Here is an 18,914-nt window from a genome sequence, read left to right as displayed (position 1 = left end):
AGAAATGGCGTCCAGTAGCTACACCGTCAAACCTCCGCTTCATGACCAAATAACGGAGATGCAACGTAAAATACAACTAATGGGTAAGTTTGTTTCCAAGTAAGTTACTCGGTGAGCGTCGATTACAGTTCATGCTAAAGGAAGTGCGCTACAGTTAGCTAGCTGCCATGTTTAGGTTAACTTTACCACATAATTAACCTTAACATTAACCCGAAGCCTTACACACAGGACTCTGTCCAATGGAAACAGCAATTAGCTGTGTAATATGTGGTTCTAAGTAATGAGACGCCTACATTGACAATGTGTTGTTGGTGTAACGCGTGAACGTGTCCACCAGAGGGCGACAGAGCTGCGTACTATGAGAGCTCCCAGTCCGCCATCCAGAAGAACAGAGAGTCCATCCGCCAGCTGAGGCAGGACAACAAGAGGCTGCACAGGAGGCTGGCAGAGGCCAATGCAGTAAGTACACCAAACAAACTTTACCATTTGGTTTCATCATGTTGTAGTCAAGACCACCTAATGCCCGAGTCTGAGTCAAGACCAATATCAAATATTTACATTATTACTGTAGTACTCAGCTAAAAAGAAAATATCATTTTGAAATAAAGTTTGGATTGAACAGAATAACACAGCAGCACAGAACCTGCTAAAGTCTTCCACTTTTGACGCTGGTGCAACCAAGTTTTTCAGATGGTTACACAAGCATACACTTTTGTAAAACAATCTTAAAGTTATTGAATTACATTACATGAAGCAAAGTGAGCGAGTGACAGAGAGAGACATTAGTGGTTTAAAAAAAGCTGTGGTATTGACCGGTCTTGAGAAAAAATCCCAAGTCCAGCTCAACTGACCAAGTAAAAATGTAGTCAAAGAGACGAAAAAAGCACAAGGCTTGCTTCAGGCACTCACACGCAAGGAGACAAGGTGATGCGTAAAAGGCTATTAATTAATCGACCGACACGGTCTTCTTCAGGGCGTGGGTCAGGGAACTCCCTGACCCACGCCCTGAAGAAGACCCTCTTTAAAAATATAGTCAATCCTGAGAGACCAAGACCTTGAAAACGTGGTCTCAAGACCGGTCTCGAGTACCACAACACTATCACTAATAGATACTTTTCTTATTCCCTCCCAGGGTGATGAACTTGTCATCAAAGTGGCCTTTCATAACAGAGGTGCAGAGAAGGATGCCTTCCGCAAAATGTCAGGGAAGGTGAGACTTTAAATTGTTTTGTTGTTACTGTCCAGTCATTATGGTGTTGGTGGCTGAGTAAAATCAAAATTTTAAATTCAATCCTCAGACAAGAGTTTTCATTCTGCCTCTCTCTCCTGTCTGCATGTCTGCCTCTCAGGAGGCTGTCGTCACACTGGACCAGAAGGTGCTGTCCAAGATGAAGCGTCTCAATGCCTTCAAACACACCACTCATACCTTTCAGCAGCGCCTAAAAGAGCTGAAGGTGGAGTGCCAGAGACTGAAACCAGAGGGCTGCAGGGGAGTACAGTCTGCTGATGCAAGAGCTCAGAAAAAAGAGGAAGATGCCATGGTATTTACGTCTTGCTGTGGCGATTGCACAAAAAGTACAACATTTCTGTCTTCTTCTTGACAGAAAGAAACACACAGCTAAAAATAAGTAATAATCAAAATGAAACTGTGTCTTCAGAGCATCCGGGCACTGGAGAACAGTCTGGAGAAGACCCAGTTTAAGTGCAAGGAGGCTGAAAACATCATGATAAACTATCTGAAACTCAAAAGTCACCTGCAGGTTTGTCCAACATGAACTTTTTAAAGCTTCAAAATAATGTTTTTTCCACAAATTCAACACCACTGTCACACTAAAATCACATAAATTCACTTTCCAATCTCTTAGAATTGGCTATTACATTGATGTTAATACATGCTGTATACAATATAAATTATTTTCCATAAAACAATTACCAAGTATGGACTGCTGTGGTCCAGGAGACAGTTTGACACATCTGCCTCATCTTTCATTCATTCTGTATATATTTCCTGTGCTTTTCTGTTGCTTCACTTTTACACATTCATCCCTTCAGGAGGAGAGTCTGACTTACCAGGGCCGGCTGGACAGTCTGGAAGCAGAGATCCTGAAGCATAGACAGGAGCTTCACAACCTGCAGATCATGAATAACGATGCCCAGCTCTCTAAAGAGGCTGCTAAGGTGACCGATAACCCTCCTCAACATGCACGTTTCCAGTAAAGGCATCAGAAGACGATTCGCTGACTATTACTGTCAGTTGGGTGGAGTCGTAGTGTTTGGCCTCATTTCTGTGCCTTAATTATAGACAGCATTAACTCACTGCTCTTAAACTGTGATGGTTTCCTTCTCTCCTTCCCATATTTCCCTCACTCCCTGTCCTTTATGCCTCCTCTTTCCTGCTGCTAGGCCGAGTCTCAGCAGCAGGAGGAACAACTCTACAAGGAGCGCAAAGAGAGAGAACGCATCATAGCCATCTTGAGGAAAAGAGTTGAGGAGCACAAGGCCCAGGCTGAGAAAATTGATAGACGGGTAAGATGCACATGATGTTACGGTAACACTTTACTTGGAGGGTGGGTGCATAGCACATTCATAAGATCTTTCATAAGTTGTTCATAATGCATTCACAACAGCTTCATAAGGAATTCATACAGTACATCGGGTTACACTGTCATGGAATAACAAACTTGGATTATTATTTTTTTTCAAAATAAAAGCCTCCCAAATAAAAGCCCCCCAAATGCACTTGGAAATTTAAGAACAAAATACCCCTATTCAACATTCTATTGCAATGGTTCATGAAGGCCTCAAAAACAGTCACAAATGCATAGTGTGTTAGCCAGATGTTTCATCAAAGTCCCTTTAACGCACCTGGAAGTAGGCCTACAGAGACAAAATACCAAGTCGTGCAAAGGCTTCATTGAACTCATATATGCAGAATTTATGCATTGTTTGCTCTGCTCCTGTTGCCCAAAGTTGCCCAGACACTGAACCATTCCAGAGGTAGCATCATTTGTAATTCAGTTATGAATCCTTCACCACCTGTATAGTAAAGTGACATGCAAAGTAACATTCATAAACCATCCAAGAAGCATTGACAAATAACTCCTTGCCCTTATGAAGCCTTCACTGACTGTATTGTACGGTGTGTATTCTTGTTTCCAGGTGCAATTAGGGTACTTTTATAAAAAAAAAATCCCAGTTCATTATTCCATAGGAATGTATGAATTCCTTTTGGAGCCGTCATGAATGCATTATTACAAATACCTTATGAAAGGTCTTATGAATGTGCTACGCACCCACCCGTCAAGTAAAGTGTTACCATTCCGTCTTATAGCTTTGGCAGATCGTTTTTACGTTGTCTCTCCATTTCTAGATCTGTCACGATCACATGGACAGGATTTTCCATATTGCAAAACATATCTCTGTAATGCCTAGAATTTCTTCAGAATTGGTACAAACATTCACTTCAACTAAAGGACAAACTGATTAGACTTTGGTGCTAAAAGGTCACAGTGACCTCAGTAACCACTTCTTAGCCATTACTCAGGACTTCACATCGCAATTACAAAATCCCACTCACATGGTTCATATTTTATATGACTGGCCACCTTCACTCGTTACACTCTTTGCCACATATGTAATTTGATTCAAAGCAGAGACATTATGTGTGGTAAACACGAGTAATTCACTTTTGCGTTGGTTGTAAACTTCGCTCCCTGCAGATCCAGAGAGCAAATATGCAGCCAGATGAGCTGAGCAGTGAGGCCCAGCGCAGCACCACCAGGATGGCAGTGGAGGAGGAGAAGGCCATCTCCACTTTTGAGGAGGCCTTCCTACGTATCAAGGAGGCCACTGGGGTGACAGATATACAGGTGTGGGTGTGGACAGAAAAGGATTTACTGTATTTATTTGTTAAAGGGATACTTCACCCAAAATCGATAATTCACCAATCATCTACTCACCGTCATACCAAGGAAGGGTTCTGCTTTCAAAGTCATCAAAACGCTTTTGGAGTTCCAGGGGGGTGTCCGGCTGGCAACAGATTTTCATATAATGGCGGTGGATAGACTTCACTTTTGAATGGTCCAAAACACACACTATGAAACATCCAGATACCTCCATACTGCTCGTCTGTACTGACCCAAGTGTCCTGAAGCCGCAACATGAAAAAGTTGTTTGGAAAAAATGTATTTTTTGTTCAATTTTCTGCGAGATGTTCGTTCGTCGTTGTAAACCATTGGATGTATGATGTAAACACAGAAGAACATATCGCAGCAAATCTCATGCAGCCACTGGGAGCTACTGCTACAACAAGGATAAAAACAGAGATCTAATTAATTTTTCCGAACAACCTTTTCATGTTGCGGATTCAGGACACTTGGGTCAGTACAGATGAGCAGTATGGAGGTATCTGGATGTTTCATAGTGTGTGTTTTGGACCATTCAAAAGTGAACTCTATCTGCCGCCATTATATGCGGCAAAAAATCCATTGCCAGCCGGACCCCCCCTGGAACTCCAAATGCGTTTTGATGATTCCAAAAGTTCTCCAAACCCTTCCTTGGCATGACGGTGAGTAGAAAATTGGTGAGTTACTGATTTTGGGTGAAGTATCCCTTTAAATAAGTGAGTGTCACTGTTTACATATTTATACTTTTTTTTCTCCTGTACTGTACATGGCATGAAGGAGATAGTGGAGCGCTTCATCTCACAAAAGGAGAGACAGCAACATCTAGAGAAGCTGAAGGGAGAGAATGAGAAAGTCCTGGAGCAGCTGAAAGAACAGAAGGCACAGCTGTACCAGCAGTTCCAGGATATGAAGTACTCTGGAGAGGCGAAACTCTCCAGGTGAGACAGCGGGACAGTGGCAGAGGATCAAAGGTAACATGTCTGCAGCTGTGTAGTGCTTCATCTCTCTCTGTCCCTGTCTTTTTCTCTTGCTTCAATAGTGACCAACAGATGCTGGAGGAGTGTGAGCACCAGCTGCAGGCTCAGCAGCAGAGGTGCGATGCAGCTAAAGAGCATCTGGATTGGCTGGTTAAAACCATCAGTACTATCCGAGCAGGAGTGGAGCACCTGGCAAACAAACTTCAACACATCACACTGGTAAATACGACCTTCTTGACTTTAGTTTTAAATCCTTTCTTCTCAGAAAACAACAAAACAGCAACCGCACACTCAAAACACTGTACATATATCAATTTATTCCAGCGGTTCCGGCAGTAACATGCCAGACAAAATGCCAGACACCTGTGTCAAACATGGCAAAGGCTAGAAAAGCATCATGGGAATTGTAGTCCCAACAGAAAGGTTGTAGTCCTAGATCAAGTTATTCTAATAGCCTTAGACATAAAGTGTCTACTGAAAACAGGAAACACCAATACATTGAGGTTATTATATAAATCATTTCTTCTTGAAATTTCACTCAAGCAGCCAACAAGCTTTCTTCTATTTCTCTCCAGAGCGAGGATATCGCGCCCGAGCTGTCTCCAGACTCAGATGAGTTTGTGTTGGAGCTGATGACCCAGTGCGAGCTGAAGCTGCAGTTACTGCAGGAGGAGCTTCAGGGGAAAGATCTGGCTGCTATTATGACTGAGATGGAGAAAGAAGAGGTGAGAGGGAGCTCTACACACTGTCAGCTGCCATCACTGTGGTTTTAAATACCGGTTCACAGACTCGATAGTATGTCGAAAATTGAGCTGCATGCAAATTGTTCTCGTGCACTTACCCAGAATATCTGTTTACAGTGTATGTGGGAAATGTGTAGGCTGATCATTAGATGAATCACAATGCACATACTGCCAGAGAATGTTGGCACATGACACTGTTTGAGTCAGCTCCATCAGATCTGTCATCACACACTGTCATTACTGCCACTATAGCTGCTGTAGGTGGGAAGCTCCTGTCACTTGTAACAAAATACTAAAACTAACTTTAATTATTATTATATGCCATTAGGAATGATTGTTATATAGCGCTGGGAAGTGCTGAAAAACATAGTAAATAACTACCGTGGTATAGCATGACTGTGTCGAGGTGTCAGTTAGATGTAGTCTTAAAGGGACAACGAGGAGTTTTGGAAAAGCAAAGCGTTTTCACACTACATTTATGAGCCTCCGCACGCACCGTGAAATTCTTTGACCGGCGCAAGACAGACTCATGTTTTCATTCATCAAGAATTAAAGTCAGAGGTTCAAAGACGATCACATACCGTCGTAGTTCCGACCATAAACGGCGATTCGGCGGCGTTATTCTCATAACTCGCCACGAAACCGAAAGTAAAGAAACGCTGGTCGGCTCGACCAGCATTTCCGCCACCACTAATAATAACAAAATAACGATAGAGACAAAACGATATATTTATCGAAAATGGCCCCATTAACAAGTGTGGGTAGCGTAGATTCATCCACATTAACGTGAGACTTTTTTATAACCAAATAGAAACTCCTCGTTGTCCCTTTAAATTTAACTTGCTGAACCCTGCAGAAACCTCAACTTCAACCTCCAATGATAAATGTAGTTTTGGCAAAAAGTACATTGTGACTGTTGCTGAAACCTACAGTACATGGTCCGGCACATGAGCACAGCATGGCTGAGCATTTATGCATGCGTGCTGCTGTGCTTGCATAGCTTATCCAAATGGAAAAGCAGCCATCAGAGTGACCTCAAGTGTTTGCTCCTGATTACTAACGCTCAGCAGCACCTCCGCTGTTTGAGAACGTGAGATATCAGAGTGTACCGTAGGAAACACGTAACAGTCTGTGGGCCACTTACAAATGACATTGACAATGTAACACTCAGGTCCACTTCAGGGAGGCGGAATCTATGTAACTGACGCAGCTCTGAGCTGATATTCGTAAAATCAGTTGAGACTTGTTTGTTTGACAGTTGCTGTTGGCCAGCGATGCTCTGGTCTTGTGCTTCTACCGCTCTTGCCAAGGAAATATCAAGTCTAGAAAACGCTGGTTGTCCCTTGTCGCTTTTACATAATGAGAACTTAATGCCCCTAATCACTCCGGCATTCAGCTCCAATAATGATCATAATATATCATCATAACAAGTCCATACAATTAGGGAAATTAACTTAAATACTGCAATTAACTGTTTGCATAACAAAACGTGATGTCAGCCACAGTCCCTGCTTTTTAAAAAAGAAAAAAAAAATAATATCCCATGTTGCAATAGTGTAAGCATTGTACCTGTAAAACATATTTTTTCAGTTTTGTGAAATATCACATTTCATTTTTTATTTTCTTTTTTTATTACTGCCACAATGTGGATGTAAAAGTAAAAGTCTGATAGATATTGTATTTCATAAATACTGTATATTTGAATATTTTTGATACCAAATCAAAAACGAAAAAAGCCACAAGGAAATAATGGACTTTGTTCATCATGAAAAATTACACTGACAAATGTAGAAAATAATTTTGGCACTGGTGGTAACTGATCGTTGATCATTGACTATTTGCGCTTTTTGTTTTACTTTGAGCAGTTCTACGTGAGGATTGAGAGGAAACTGCCTGCCTACAACACCCGGGTCAAGCTCCCTGAGGACCAAGACCTGGACCTTTTCAAAGACGGTGAGTTGGGAGCCACATGCACCCACACACACACACATACACACAGTCTTAATCTCAGTTTAATGGAGAAAAAAAAACTGTGCTGTATGTCTCAGAGGATGTAAGCGACGAGGAGGAGGCTGACATCATCTCACGGGAGGCACTGAAGCGCCAGTCTCAGCTCATCATTGACTCCAAATCCAAGAAGAAGCTTTGGAAGAAGAACAAGGGCAAGTTCTGATTCAGCCCCAGAGTCACAAGAAAAATATTTACTACCAAAAGAAGATCTTAAGTCAAGGACAAAGAACATGTAAGGATTTTCAGTACTATTTCAACCAGCTAATGTTTTATATCTAAAATTTCTAGTTTATTGTGGCTGATTAATCGCTAAATGTTGTGACAACAACAATGTCCTTTGTGTGGAGTCACTGTTGCACTAATATTATTTATAATCATGACAGACCTGTGTCCAAAGCTTCTTTTTTTTGTGATGTTGTGGATTTACTATACACCGACACCATTCACCGTAGCCCGCCGTACTCTGAGGAACCAACCTTTGTTCATGTGTGATCCACATCAAGACTAAAGACGCTCAGGTTTTGACTCTAACATGATTCCAAGCTCCACTGTGTGTAGCGTCAACACCTGAACTATCTCTGCTATGTTGAACATCTCATTAACGCCTCTGCTCTGCTTACTGATGTCAGGTGGAGTGCCTATGGCTGAACTGGCAAAACAATGAATATCCATACCTGAATGTCAGAGGCAAAAAAACAGTCTTAAAAACAGTGTTTTTAAGTCCTTAAGTGTCCAACAACTCTGAGAGTTAACACAGTGTGACCACCACAACTACTGTCTGTGGACAAAAGCTTTGACTGATTGACTGGGGCACAAGAATTAGGTGTTTCTTTGTGTGTGTGTATATAGATAGCTTTTTCCTTTCAGCTCCTCCAAGTCTATCCACATTTTAACTCTAAACTTCCTGCAACTGTTATTGTCAGCAAATTTAATAATAGTAGCCACCAGGTCTTTACCGATATAATGTTTTTGATGTGAGGACAGAAGCAAAGTTGTTATTTGGGGCTAGAAAATCTACAGTAGCCCATGTTTCACATATTTATATTTGAGTGCTCTCACTCCAAATAAATGAATTGAAATGAAATATTACTAGTAATCAGGGCTTTACCTCAAATCCCGATTTTCTAGGTATGACATCATTGGTCAAAGTCATCAAACACATACATTTAGGACAAAGACTGAGCTGTGGTTTCAGCTGGCACTTTGCTGACCAGTGGTGGAGATATCAACACTCAGTCAGTGACATTAGAAGTTTTGGTGGCTACACTATGGCAGGCCAGCCAAAAATAGAAATGAAAAAAAAAAAAAATCTACTTTACTGTAACACCACTTGATTGGTCCAGACACTTAGGTTGGGAATCACTCATTTGAAAGTCTCCACCAATGTGGCTTTGCAGATAACTGTTGAATAGCAAATGTAGACATCATATATAGTTAATACTGGGATTTAGCATACATACATCCAACAGACTAGCCTGATGCATCAGCCGCTTACTTCATTACATTTCATATAGCGTCTGAACACGAGCCATAGGGATTCGTTTGCTTCCGGGAGGCGGTTGCTTACATTTGCTTCAACTAATCGCTGCTGCTTGGTGGTCACGTGTGCTATACACCGGTTAAGCTCATAGGTTAATCTTGAGCGCTTGAGTTCAACGTCATCGCCTTCACTTACCCGTCTGTTCGCTGATTGGTCCGTCCGCTCTGGCGGACGGAGCAAACCGAAACGCATTGCTAGTGTCCTGACTACATGTTTGAGGCAAATGAAATTTGCCGGAACCAGTAGGCGGCGCTAGCCTGGCTACCAACAGACCTCCATGTTATGAATGATCGTCTAAATTTTATCAAAGAGAAAAACCACAGTAAATATAAAGTAGGACAAGAGGTACAGTGATATTAAACAAAAAATATAAAAGCTGAAGTACTAGAAAGACCAAAATAATTTCTTCAGTCATCCAAATCTATAACTCATTGTACAGATTATCAAAGATCTCAAGACAATTAATGTGTCTGATCTGATACAGCTCTATACTTCCATGATATCTCCTGAGAACGTGACGAAAATTTTTAAATATATAAATATTGTATGTGAAAGTAAAGGCCCCCGACCATTTAACAAGATCCAACCCTAAATGCATTGGATTGCTCTCTCCTCCATGACCCCCACACCTCTTTCAAAAGTCTAGTGTAAGTCCAGTCAGTACTGTTTTCGTACTCTCGATGACAGACAAACAAGCAAATACACCAACTGCTCTGGTGAGACGTAACGTCACTGACTGGCCGAGGTCATTATGTAAAGCATATTTAATGCGTTTAAACTGAAGCATGACACATGATAAGAAACAGTTAATTAAGTTAGTTAAGAGACACTGAGAGCCTGCTTTACAGTATGTGGTGATCACAACAAAGAACTCACTGTCTATGTTTGTGTGTCTCATCTCACATATTATAGCACCTATACAAATACAATACTCTACTCTAAAATAAATAATAAACATACTATGTTATACTTAAAGGTGATAGCTACAAGTTTAATTCCTCCTGGCCAGTAGCTCTCGCTCCAACCTTCCGTTGTACTGGTTGCCAGTTACAGCAGTAGACACATGACATCAACATTCTAATGCTGTTGCCACAGAGATCATTCCATGCCGTCGTTGCCAACGTAACCAGATGTAAATATTTATATATTTCGGACCCGCCAAAATTTATTAAACAATTATTTATATACTTTTTTTTTTTAATTCAGTAAAATTAATACTTTTATTCTGCTCCCCATACATACTCCCCCAGACATTCTGTGGATGCATTATTTTTGAAAAATTAATCCTTTTGATGAAAAAGTTGTAGCTATAACCTTTAAACATTTCTAAACATAATATATTTTAAAAAAAAATCTCAGATGAACTGAAAGGTGAAAACCTTCATGGCATTAAATCCTTTTCTTTTCTTTTTTTAATGAACTTTATTGAAAAGGATTTAAACAATTGAAAGCACCCATAACATCAGACAGGGGCTCCACATAATGTCACATTAATCAGAGAAAAATAATACTCAATAGTCTATATTGTGCATATGGATATGAGCAGTATTAACAATATTTAAAAAATAATAAAATATAAGTAAATAAATAAACAAATAACATGACATGACTTGGGGATAAGAAGAAAAGGAAACAGAGTGGACATGCATTAGGCCAGTGGTTCCCAACCTTTTTCTTAAGGGACCCATATTTTTACCATTGAAAACTTTGGTGACCCCCCCCCCCCCCCCCCCATGTAAAATAAAATAAAATAAAATAAGGAACATCATAACTTCTTTTACATGAAATACTTTATTATATTTCAGTAATTTAATAACAGCATGGAACAAACAATCAGGAGAATCTGTGTATGATTACAACATATTTCTTCAGAACTTGTACTTTTAAAAACATAATTGTGTTTTTAAAAGTACAAGTTCTGAAGAATATGTTTTTTCTCATTGTTCCATGCTGTTTTACAAATTCATTGTGACTGATATTGCCCTGCTGTATATTATGTATTTAATGTTTTAAAACTGTTGATATTCAATCATCTATTGATATAGGCTTATAATTTATTTGTTTATCTATTTAAATACACGAATAAATGTTTAATGTGGCCCTTGAATTTAGTTGATTTTGTCACATATATGAATTAAATGCTTAGCCTACTCATTTATTTAACATTTTCATTATATTAAAATGATTAAACCCCTTAAAATCAAGAGGGCTTCGCGACCCCCCCTGGATCTTTGGCGCCCCCCTTGGGGGGTCCCGCCCCCCAGGTTGGGAACCACTGCATTAGGCTACTCCTCTTTGAAAAGATTCTCATAGATTTGTAGTTGTGACGCTTTGTTTTTGTTTCAATAAGTGTTATAGTGGGGCAGATAAGCTCATATATGGAAGGAATTGTGCGTTTTAATGACTAAAGCATGAAACTTTCAGCATTTCATCTACATACCCCAAGGTTTAATTTCAGACGTGGAACCACTTTGGTGGCTGACCTTTAGGGGTCTTTAGGGGTCTCTTTCCACATTATTCCATTATTCTCCATTGGAAACCTATGGAAATCTGAGAAGTAAATCATTACCAATACATTTCTTCACCATTGTGTTTAGGAAGGTGTGTAATATCATGTAATAAAATGTTGACATTCAACTCCAGTGGGAAACCCCCTAAAAAACTACTCAAAGTTGGGGTACCCGTGCAGATTTTGCGAAAATTCCGAAATGTTAAATTTGGCCTAAAGTAACTTGTGAGGGGTCAAACTAGGGGTTTTTCATGATTCTGAGTTGATCACAAACATTAGTTTTACACCCAAAACACTCCATGGTGGAAAAAAACAGCCACACCCACTTTTCCTGCTCATCGGAACCCCCCCCCCCCCCCCCCCCCACCACCAATAGAATGTATTACAGAGAAGCCATTCCTTAGCATGGCAGAGGCTGTGTCACATATTACTACTAAATACTCAATAATATAACTTATATTCTAGCCTTTTTTCTTGTAGGACATTATACAGACCCTCCAGGATTTTGTGATGTCGCTAAATTTATTTAAAAAATAAAAAAATAAATAAGAAAGCAACCTTTTAATTTACATGTAGGCTACCCAATAGTGTGTATGTTTCAGTTTTTACTGGGATGTGAAATCTGGTGTGCACCTGATGTCTTTCCTTCTCTCTCGCTCCCGATCCGCATAAAACTTAATGTTATATGAAAACAATAACTAGTAATAAAAACATAGACACGCAAAAAAACATGTAATGGAAACATTGTGACCACAGCGGTCTATGACAGTAAATTTGCAGAAAAGTTGCAGTGGCAAGGCCAAAGAATTCATAAATGAATTTGCATTAATAGTTGCAATCATGACATCACAAAATCCTGGAGGGTCTGTATAATGTCCTACAAGAAAAAAGGCTAGAATATAAGTTATATTATTGAGTATTTAGTAGTAATATGTGACACAGCCTCTGCCATGCTAAGGAATGGCTTCTCTGCAATACATTCTATTGGTGGTGGGGGGGGTTCCGATGAGCAGGAAAAGTGGGTGTGGCTGTTTTTTTCCACCATGGAGTGTTTTGGGTGTAAAACTAATGTTTGTGATCAACTCAGAATCATGAAAAACCCCTAGTTTGACCCCTCACAAGTTACTTTAGGCCAAATTTAACATTTCGGAATTTTCGCAAAATCTGCACGGGTACCCCAACTTTGAGTAGTTTTTTAGGGGGTTTCCCACTGGAGTTGAATGTCAACATTTTATTACATGATATTACACACCTTCCTAAACACAATGGTGAAGAAATGTATTGGTAATGATTTACTTCCCAGATTTCCATAGGTTTCCAATGGAGAATAATGGAATAATGTGGAAAGAGACCCCTAAAGACCCCTAAAGGTCAGCCACCAAAGTGGTTCCACGTCTGAAATTAAACCTTGGGGTATGTAGATGAAATGCTGAAAGTTTCATGCTTTAGTCATTAAAACGCACAATTATATTGCTTATCTGCCCCACTATTAAGGTTTTAATATCCTTAAATAAAAATAAAAAAAACTCGTGAAGTTGGGTGAGACTTTGGACTGTTTACATTGGTCTATATGTAATTTGCCGTGCAAAACAAATCCCGATGGCTACGGCAGTCAATCAATACATCAGCGCATATTGACCAATCAGAGAGGGGAGTCCCCGCTGCGCTTCCTGGTACACGTTTTGAATCGCGGGACAGCGTTTCTTCAACATCTCCTCTCAATCTAACATGTCAAGTTTTTCAGTCGTGACTCTATCATGGCTTTAGACGTCCATCTGCTCTGAGTAACCCGTCGCCCACTCAGGTAAGACACAATTAATATCTAATCGACAGATGCCATCAGACGGTCGAGTTCATTAGTAAAAAAGCGAATGGATTATTGTGAATTTCGTGTACATAGCCCGTCTTTTACTGTTTCTATCAGTAGCCAAAGTGACAGAAGCCAGAGGGTTTGTGTCTTATTCTAATGGGGAGTTAGAGACTAGGGCATAATTGCAGATAATTATCTTTCTCAGAGCAGTGCACAGCCAAACACGGAGGAGGCCATTCCAACAAACATGCGCAGAGCATCCTCCACCCACAAACGCAAAGAACAATCCGCCCTCGGTGATAAATGCCGGAGTCTTCGTCCAAGTTTCACACTGTGTCTCTGCATGATCAGTCCGGCTGAAGACACACACACACAGGCTACAGATCTGAACATGCTCCAAGGACGTTAGGACTCATGATGCTGATCCAGGAGAGCCACAAGTACAGTTAAGTGATTTTTTTTCTTTACCCTCATATGTTTTAACTGTATTTAAAGTAGCTATCCATATTTTTCTTGTGGTTGATATAAAAGAAGACTTGGTGTTCGGTTATTAAGACTGGTTGAGCTTTGAGAAGCAGTGGTGTAATTTGTTGTAGTGGGTATCACACTGCTTTTTATACTGCTGCTATTTTATGGTTATATGCAGCATTGACCAGAAAGGTATTTTATTTAATACCACTTTAGAGCATACAGTATGTAGCTACTGCCAATGCCAGTACTGCCATTTCATTAAAAGCAACCACACTGTTGTTTATGCTCCTTTCCGGCTAAGTGCTTTAAGTTAAATTTCAATTTCTCACTTCATCAAGACAAAGTGGGAGTTTATAGTTTATAGATTGTAGCTTTTCTCTGTACTTTACACGTTTTACAAGGCCCTTTTATTTGTGAAGGGAATTAGGTGAGTTTAAATGATTCACGTTATCTGTGCTGCTTTAATTGTGATTTGTATACTTACATTCAGCCACCATTGACCCAGTTTTTGTTTTAGAGCTTGTCTTTGTTTCATGAAGACACTGGGTTATGTGGTGTTGTTTTAACACCCACAGCAAAACCAGGGCAGGACACACACACTCAGTGTTACGTGGCGTTACATAGGCCTACATACATACAGTACGTGTTGTTTGGAATGATAGTGCGAGGAGCCGGTGGCTGACTGTACTCACGCTCTCCTCCCCGACACAGATGAGGCAGCAGGTGTGGGAGAGATCTGACGAGGTGCGTGGGATCTGTAGCGTGACACGGAGCGGGAGATGAGGACCATTCTGGCAGCGTGTGGAGGCGGCGGCGGAGGCGGAGGGGAGTCCCGAGGCCTCTGCAGCAGGATGGGCCGGATGAAGAGGCTGCTGTGGCTCAGGCCCACTCAGTGCGTGGACGTCCACATGGACACGGAGCCCGGAGTGTGGCTGAGGAGCTTCCAGATGTTGGACACCGATGCACAGTGCAAGGTGAGAGAGTTAAAACCCGTTCTGAAATGGCTTACAGGTTGTTGAAATATAAGACACAGAGGTCGAAGCATCCACACACTCATCTTTTTTGGTCTTTGGACAAACTGATCTTCAGAAGTCTTCACAGAGATATGGAAACATTAACAGTATACGAACACTCACGTTAAGGTGAGGTGTTCTTCGTGTGATCAATCACTGACCTCTAGGGCGGCTATAAGCAAATAGTTTTAATCAATTATTGATCTACAGATTTCATCTCTCAGGTATCAGTCCATAATACTTCAGGAAGTATTGACTTGACATGTTGACATGGGCAAACAATCCAAAACCCAATGGATTTTACCACTGATGAATGTTCTGTTGATCGTCAATTAATTAATGAACTCATTGTTGCCTAATAGACACTTGTGTTAGAGTCTAACAGACAGCCAAAACACTATGCCCTTAAATGTCCCATTTACTTTTCAGTACAGTGGTTATGTTTTTTTCAAATGGTTGATTATCTTACTTTTTATGTTATTCAATTAATCATTTTAATTTTACTGACACGATGTCACCTATTAGATTCAGTGTCATTTACACGTAAAGCATGATCAGGGTTGATTTACCAGCTCGTGTATTATAAAACACACTGTATCCGTGTCTGTGACGGAACAGCTGTCATATATTCAGCCGTTGTTTGCTCTTGGTTTCTCTCTGGGAACTTCCACCATCGTTTTCCATTCAGGTAAACATTTTTTCACACGGCGTCATGGACGGCAGAAGCTGCTCTGTGACACAGATCAACATCTACAGTAGACAGATCCTGTTCCTGTGGCTCTACCGCACGTTTTAGACAAAAAGCCAAGTGAGGTTTTTGAGGAAATAACTGGAACCAGTATATTTCAGCATCATGGTGCTTTGGCTCATTGCCGGCCGACCTGCCACCTCATCACCCATTCATGTGTCTAATCAGTACTAATTGAGGGTCTGTTTCTCTGCTCTTTTGTCCAGACTGTGTGGAGGGACTGGGTGGTGTGGACAAACAGGGGGAGATGAAGGGTTGATTTTCAGTTCAGAGAGAAAGAAACTCATTAGAGAAACAAAAAGCTCATTCTTCTCCCTGAGCTACAAAGGCGGCGGATGGCCTAATTTGATAACATCTCATCTTGCTTGCTTGTCAGTTTTGCTAACTTTTCTTTTCCCTTGTAGTCAATTTAATGTTGAATGTGTGGTGTTTTCGGTTCCACCAAAAGATTTTCATCTCCACCGTTTTCAGGATTCATGCTTCCTTAAAGCCACAGAGTTGACGTCACTTTAGAATCACACCAGACCTGTTTCATGTGGTATGTCCTCCACCCCTGTCATCATGGGCAGAGATGTAAGCTCTAAGCTATTTAGTAAAACTGTCCCGACTGGATTCTTTTAGACTTAGACGCTCTGTGTGCACTGTTGTTGGTGGCTTAGTTGACAGAAATATCTTCCTGAGAATACTGCATTTGATCTCTTCCTGTAAAATAATCTGTGGTGATATTTGTGAAGCTGAAAATAACCCTTCCTGATAGAACTTGGAGTTGTTTTAAACAAAGTTGTTCTTGATCAGGTGTTACAACATTGTCTCTGTCATGTACTGCAAAAACTCAAAATCTTACCAAGAATATTTGTCTTATTTCTAGTCAAAATGTAATTTCTAGTCAAAACAAATCTCATTATACTTAAAATAAGACTTATCACATAAAAAGTAGCTTGTTTTTAGACACTTTTTTACTTCTTTCAAGTATATTTTCACTTGAAATAAGTAGAAAACTCTGATAGTGGATCACTGGCAGATTTTTCTACATATTTCAAGTGAAAATTTGTTTGAAACAAATGAAAATGATCTAAAAACAAGTTCATTTTTAGGTGATGAGTCTTATTTTAAGTGAAAAGAGTTTAGTTTTGAAATTAGACATTTTGAGAAATAAGACAAATATTCTTGGAAAGATTTAGAGTTTTTGCAATAAGAATACAGTACGCCCACAGTGATAATAAATAGTCATGAAATGAACGTAAAGCTGGGATATGTGTGACTGTAGTGGTGTCAAGGGTTTGGTGATTTGACTCAAATTTTTTAAATGAATTAACAACATAATTTGCTATCACACACAATGGTAATTCATCCATAATCAGCTGACAGGCGAGGTGGGGTACACAGGTTGGCAGGTCAGAAGACTATTGCAGGGGAAACACACAACCATTCATACTCACATTCACACCTATGGGCAGTTTAGAGTCAACACTTAACCAGTGAAAGTAACCTACACATGTTTGGACTGTGGCAGGAAGCTGGTCCCAGGACAAGCCCACACAGCCATAAGGAGAACATGAAAACTCCTCACAGCCACTAGGTTTGATACTGGAAACTTTTTTTTGTGAGGCACCAGTGGTAATAACCACTGAACCACCCTGCCGCCTACATGGATGTTAATGCCCCACGAAATGGACAATAATAAAAACACATGAGGTATACACTAGAGTAGACTGTCAAGCATCAGAATAAGGTTTCAAGGTCTGACTATAAAATAGCGGCCATGTACTGAGACAGAGTGGAGCTGACAGCAGAGCCCACAGACGTCGTCTCTAACTGGGAATAATGGCTTTCCAGGCCCACAGAAGTGACACCGTGATAGAACCTCATAGTCTCCTTATGGTCATTGTGTGTCATTTATTATTGTCAGTCACAGTTTCTTAAGACTTTTGCAAGACATTGTGAGAATATTTACAACAATTCTTATTGCAGCCTCAGTTATTTCCAGTGTGCAGGGATTGACTTTGACCACTGTACTAAGTAATAAGTAAATAAATTACTTATCTTTTAGTGACTGAGTGTTTTTTTTACCATGTTAAATAGTTTTAACTGGTTTGAATAAGCCCATAATGTGACCCCATATCATACGTACAGTATACTACTGCCAGCACGTGTACTATAAATGGCTGCTGTGACTATTCAAATAGCACATTAAAATGGTAAGATAACTTTTTTTAATGGGTTTTTTTCAGGCAACCCAATATTATTAATACTTTCTTTATATAATGTTTGTTACTTTCTATAGGATAATATATTCATGTTTAAGGAGAGACGCTACAGGTGAATAGGGTAAAAAATTTGAATAACAGATATGACCATGAAACTTCCCAAGTTTATCACTTACATTAAGACAAATATTTTTTTTATTACAAGTTTTGTCAAGTGTTATGTTTAAATATATAAATGAGGCAATATCTGATGAAGTATGCGCTAATTTGCATACATTTCCTGAACCGAAATCTGAAAAATAGATAAAGCCCCTTTCAAAATTCTTGTTTTATTTTGTAGACATATTAGAGTCAAAAGTTTTTACAGAGGGGATTTTGGATATCTCTTTTTATCACTGTGTAAATGAGAAAATACTGTCACCAGCCCTAAAAAATCAAATTTTGCCATGTTTTTAAGGAATAAAATGTTGTATAAATCAGGCTCTGAATGATATATCAACAATCCCCTTTGTAAAAACCTTCAGAATATAGACAGGAATAAAACTGGAAGGTTTGGTGTCTGTAAGTGCTGCTGAAGTGGAGATTTGACATGACATGGGTCAGACAACAGGCACAGCTCAGTCTGTCACAGTAGCTGTTAACTTTTGGTGAATTTAGGAGAAATCTACTGACGAAAGAGACAAAATGAAGTAAAATAACCACCTTAATGTGGATGTTCTACCATTTCTTTTCACTTTTCTGAAAGAAGACATGTTCAGGAAGAAAAATAACCCAAAATCTCAAAATTTATAAGTGCATGAAAAAACAGTGTTTTTGCCTGTAGTGTCTCGCTTTAAAATCTGCATAACATTTTTCTCTGTAATATTCATTCATTGGTCCACTATATTAGCCCCGCCCACACCTGACTTATTAGCTCCGCCCAGTGAAACACGCTCCGCTCTTAAACTGGTCTGTCCACTTGCTCGAGCGTGACTCCAGCGG

General features: G+C 40.0%; 1 protein-coding gene across 1 annotated transcript; it reads left to right on the top strand.

Moving 5' to 3' along the window:
• Nucleotides 1–4: 4 nt before the first annotated feature.
• On the top strand, nucleotides 5–7,798 carry odad3 (outer dynein arm docking complex subunit 3; the record flags this gene model as incomplete). Its single annotated transcript, XM_083974076.1, has 13 exons — nucleotides 5–83; nucleotides 338–459; nucleotides 1,133–1,210; nucleotides 1,350–1,541; nucleotides 1,659–1,760; nucleotides 2,053–2,178; nucleotides 2,404–2,526; nucleotides 3,726–3,869; nucleotides 4,683–4,843; nucleotides 4,945–5,101; nucleotides 5,458–5,607; nucleotides 7,491–7,578; nucleotides 7,674–7,798. The coding sequence occupies 13 exons, from the start codon at nucleotides 5–7 to the stop codon at nucleotides 7,796–7,798; spliced, it is 1,647 nt and encodes a 548-aa protein (XP_083830202.1).
• Between the last annotated feature and the right edge of the window lie 11,116 nt (nucleotides 7,799–18,914).

The sequence above is a fragment of the Trachurus trachurus genome, assembly GCF_905171665.1.
Source record: "Trachurus trachurus genome assembly, chromosome: 1".
NCBI classification, from domain to species: domain Eukaryota; kingdom Metazoa; phylum Chordata; class Actinopteri; order Carangiformes; family Carangidae; genus Trachurus; species Trachurus trachurus.
The sequence above is the reverse complement of the archived record's forward strand: the minus strand, read 5'-3'. Positions and strand labels throughout refer to the sequence as shown.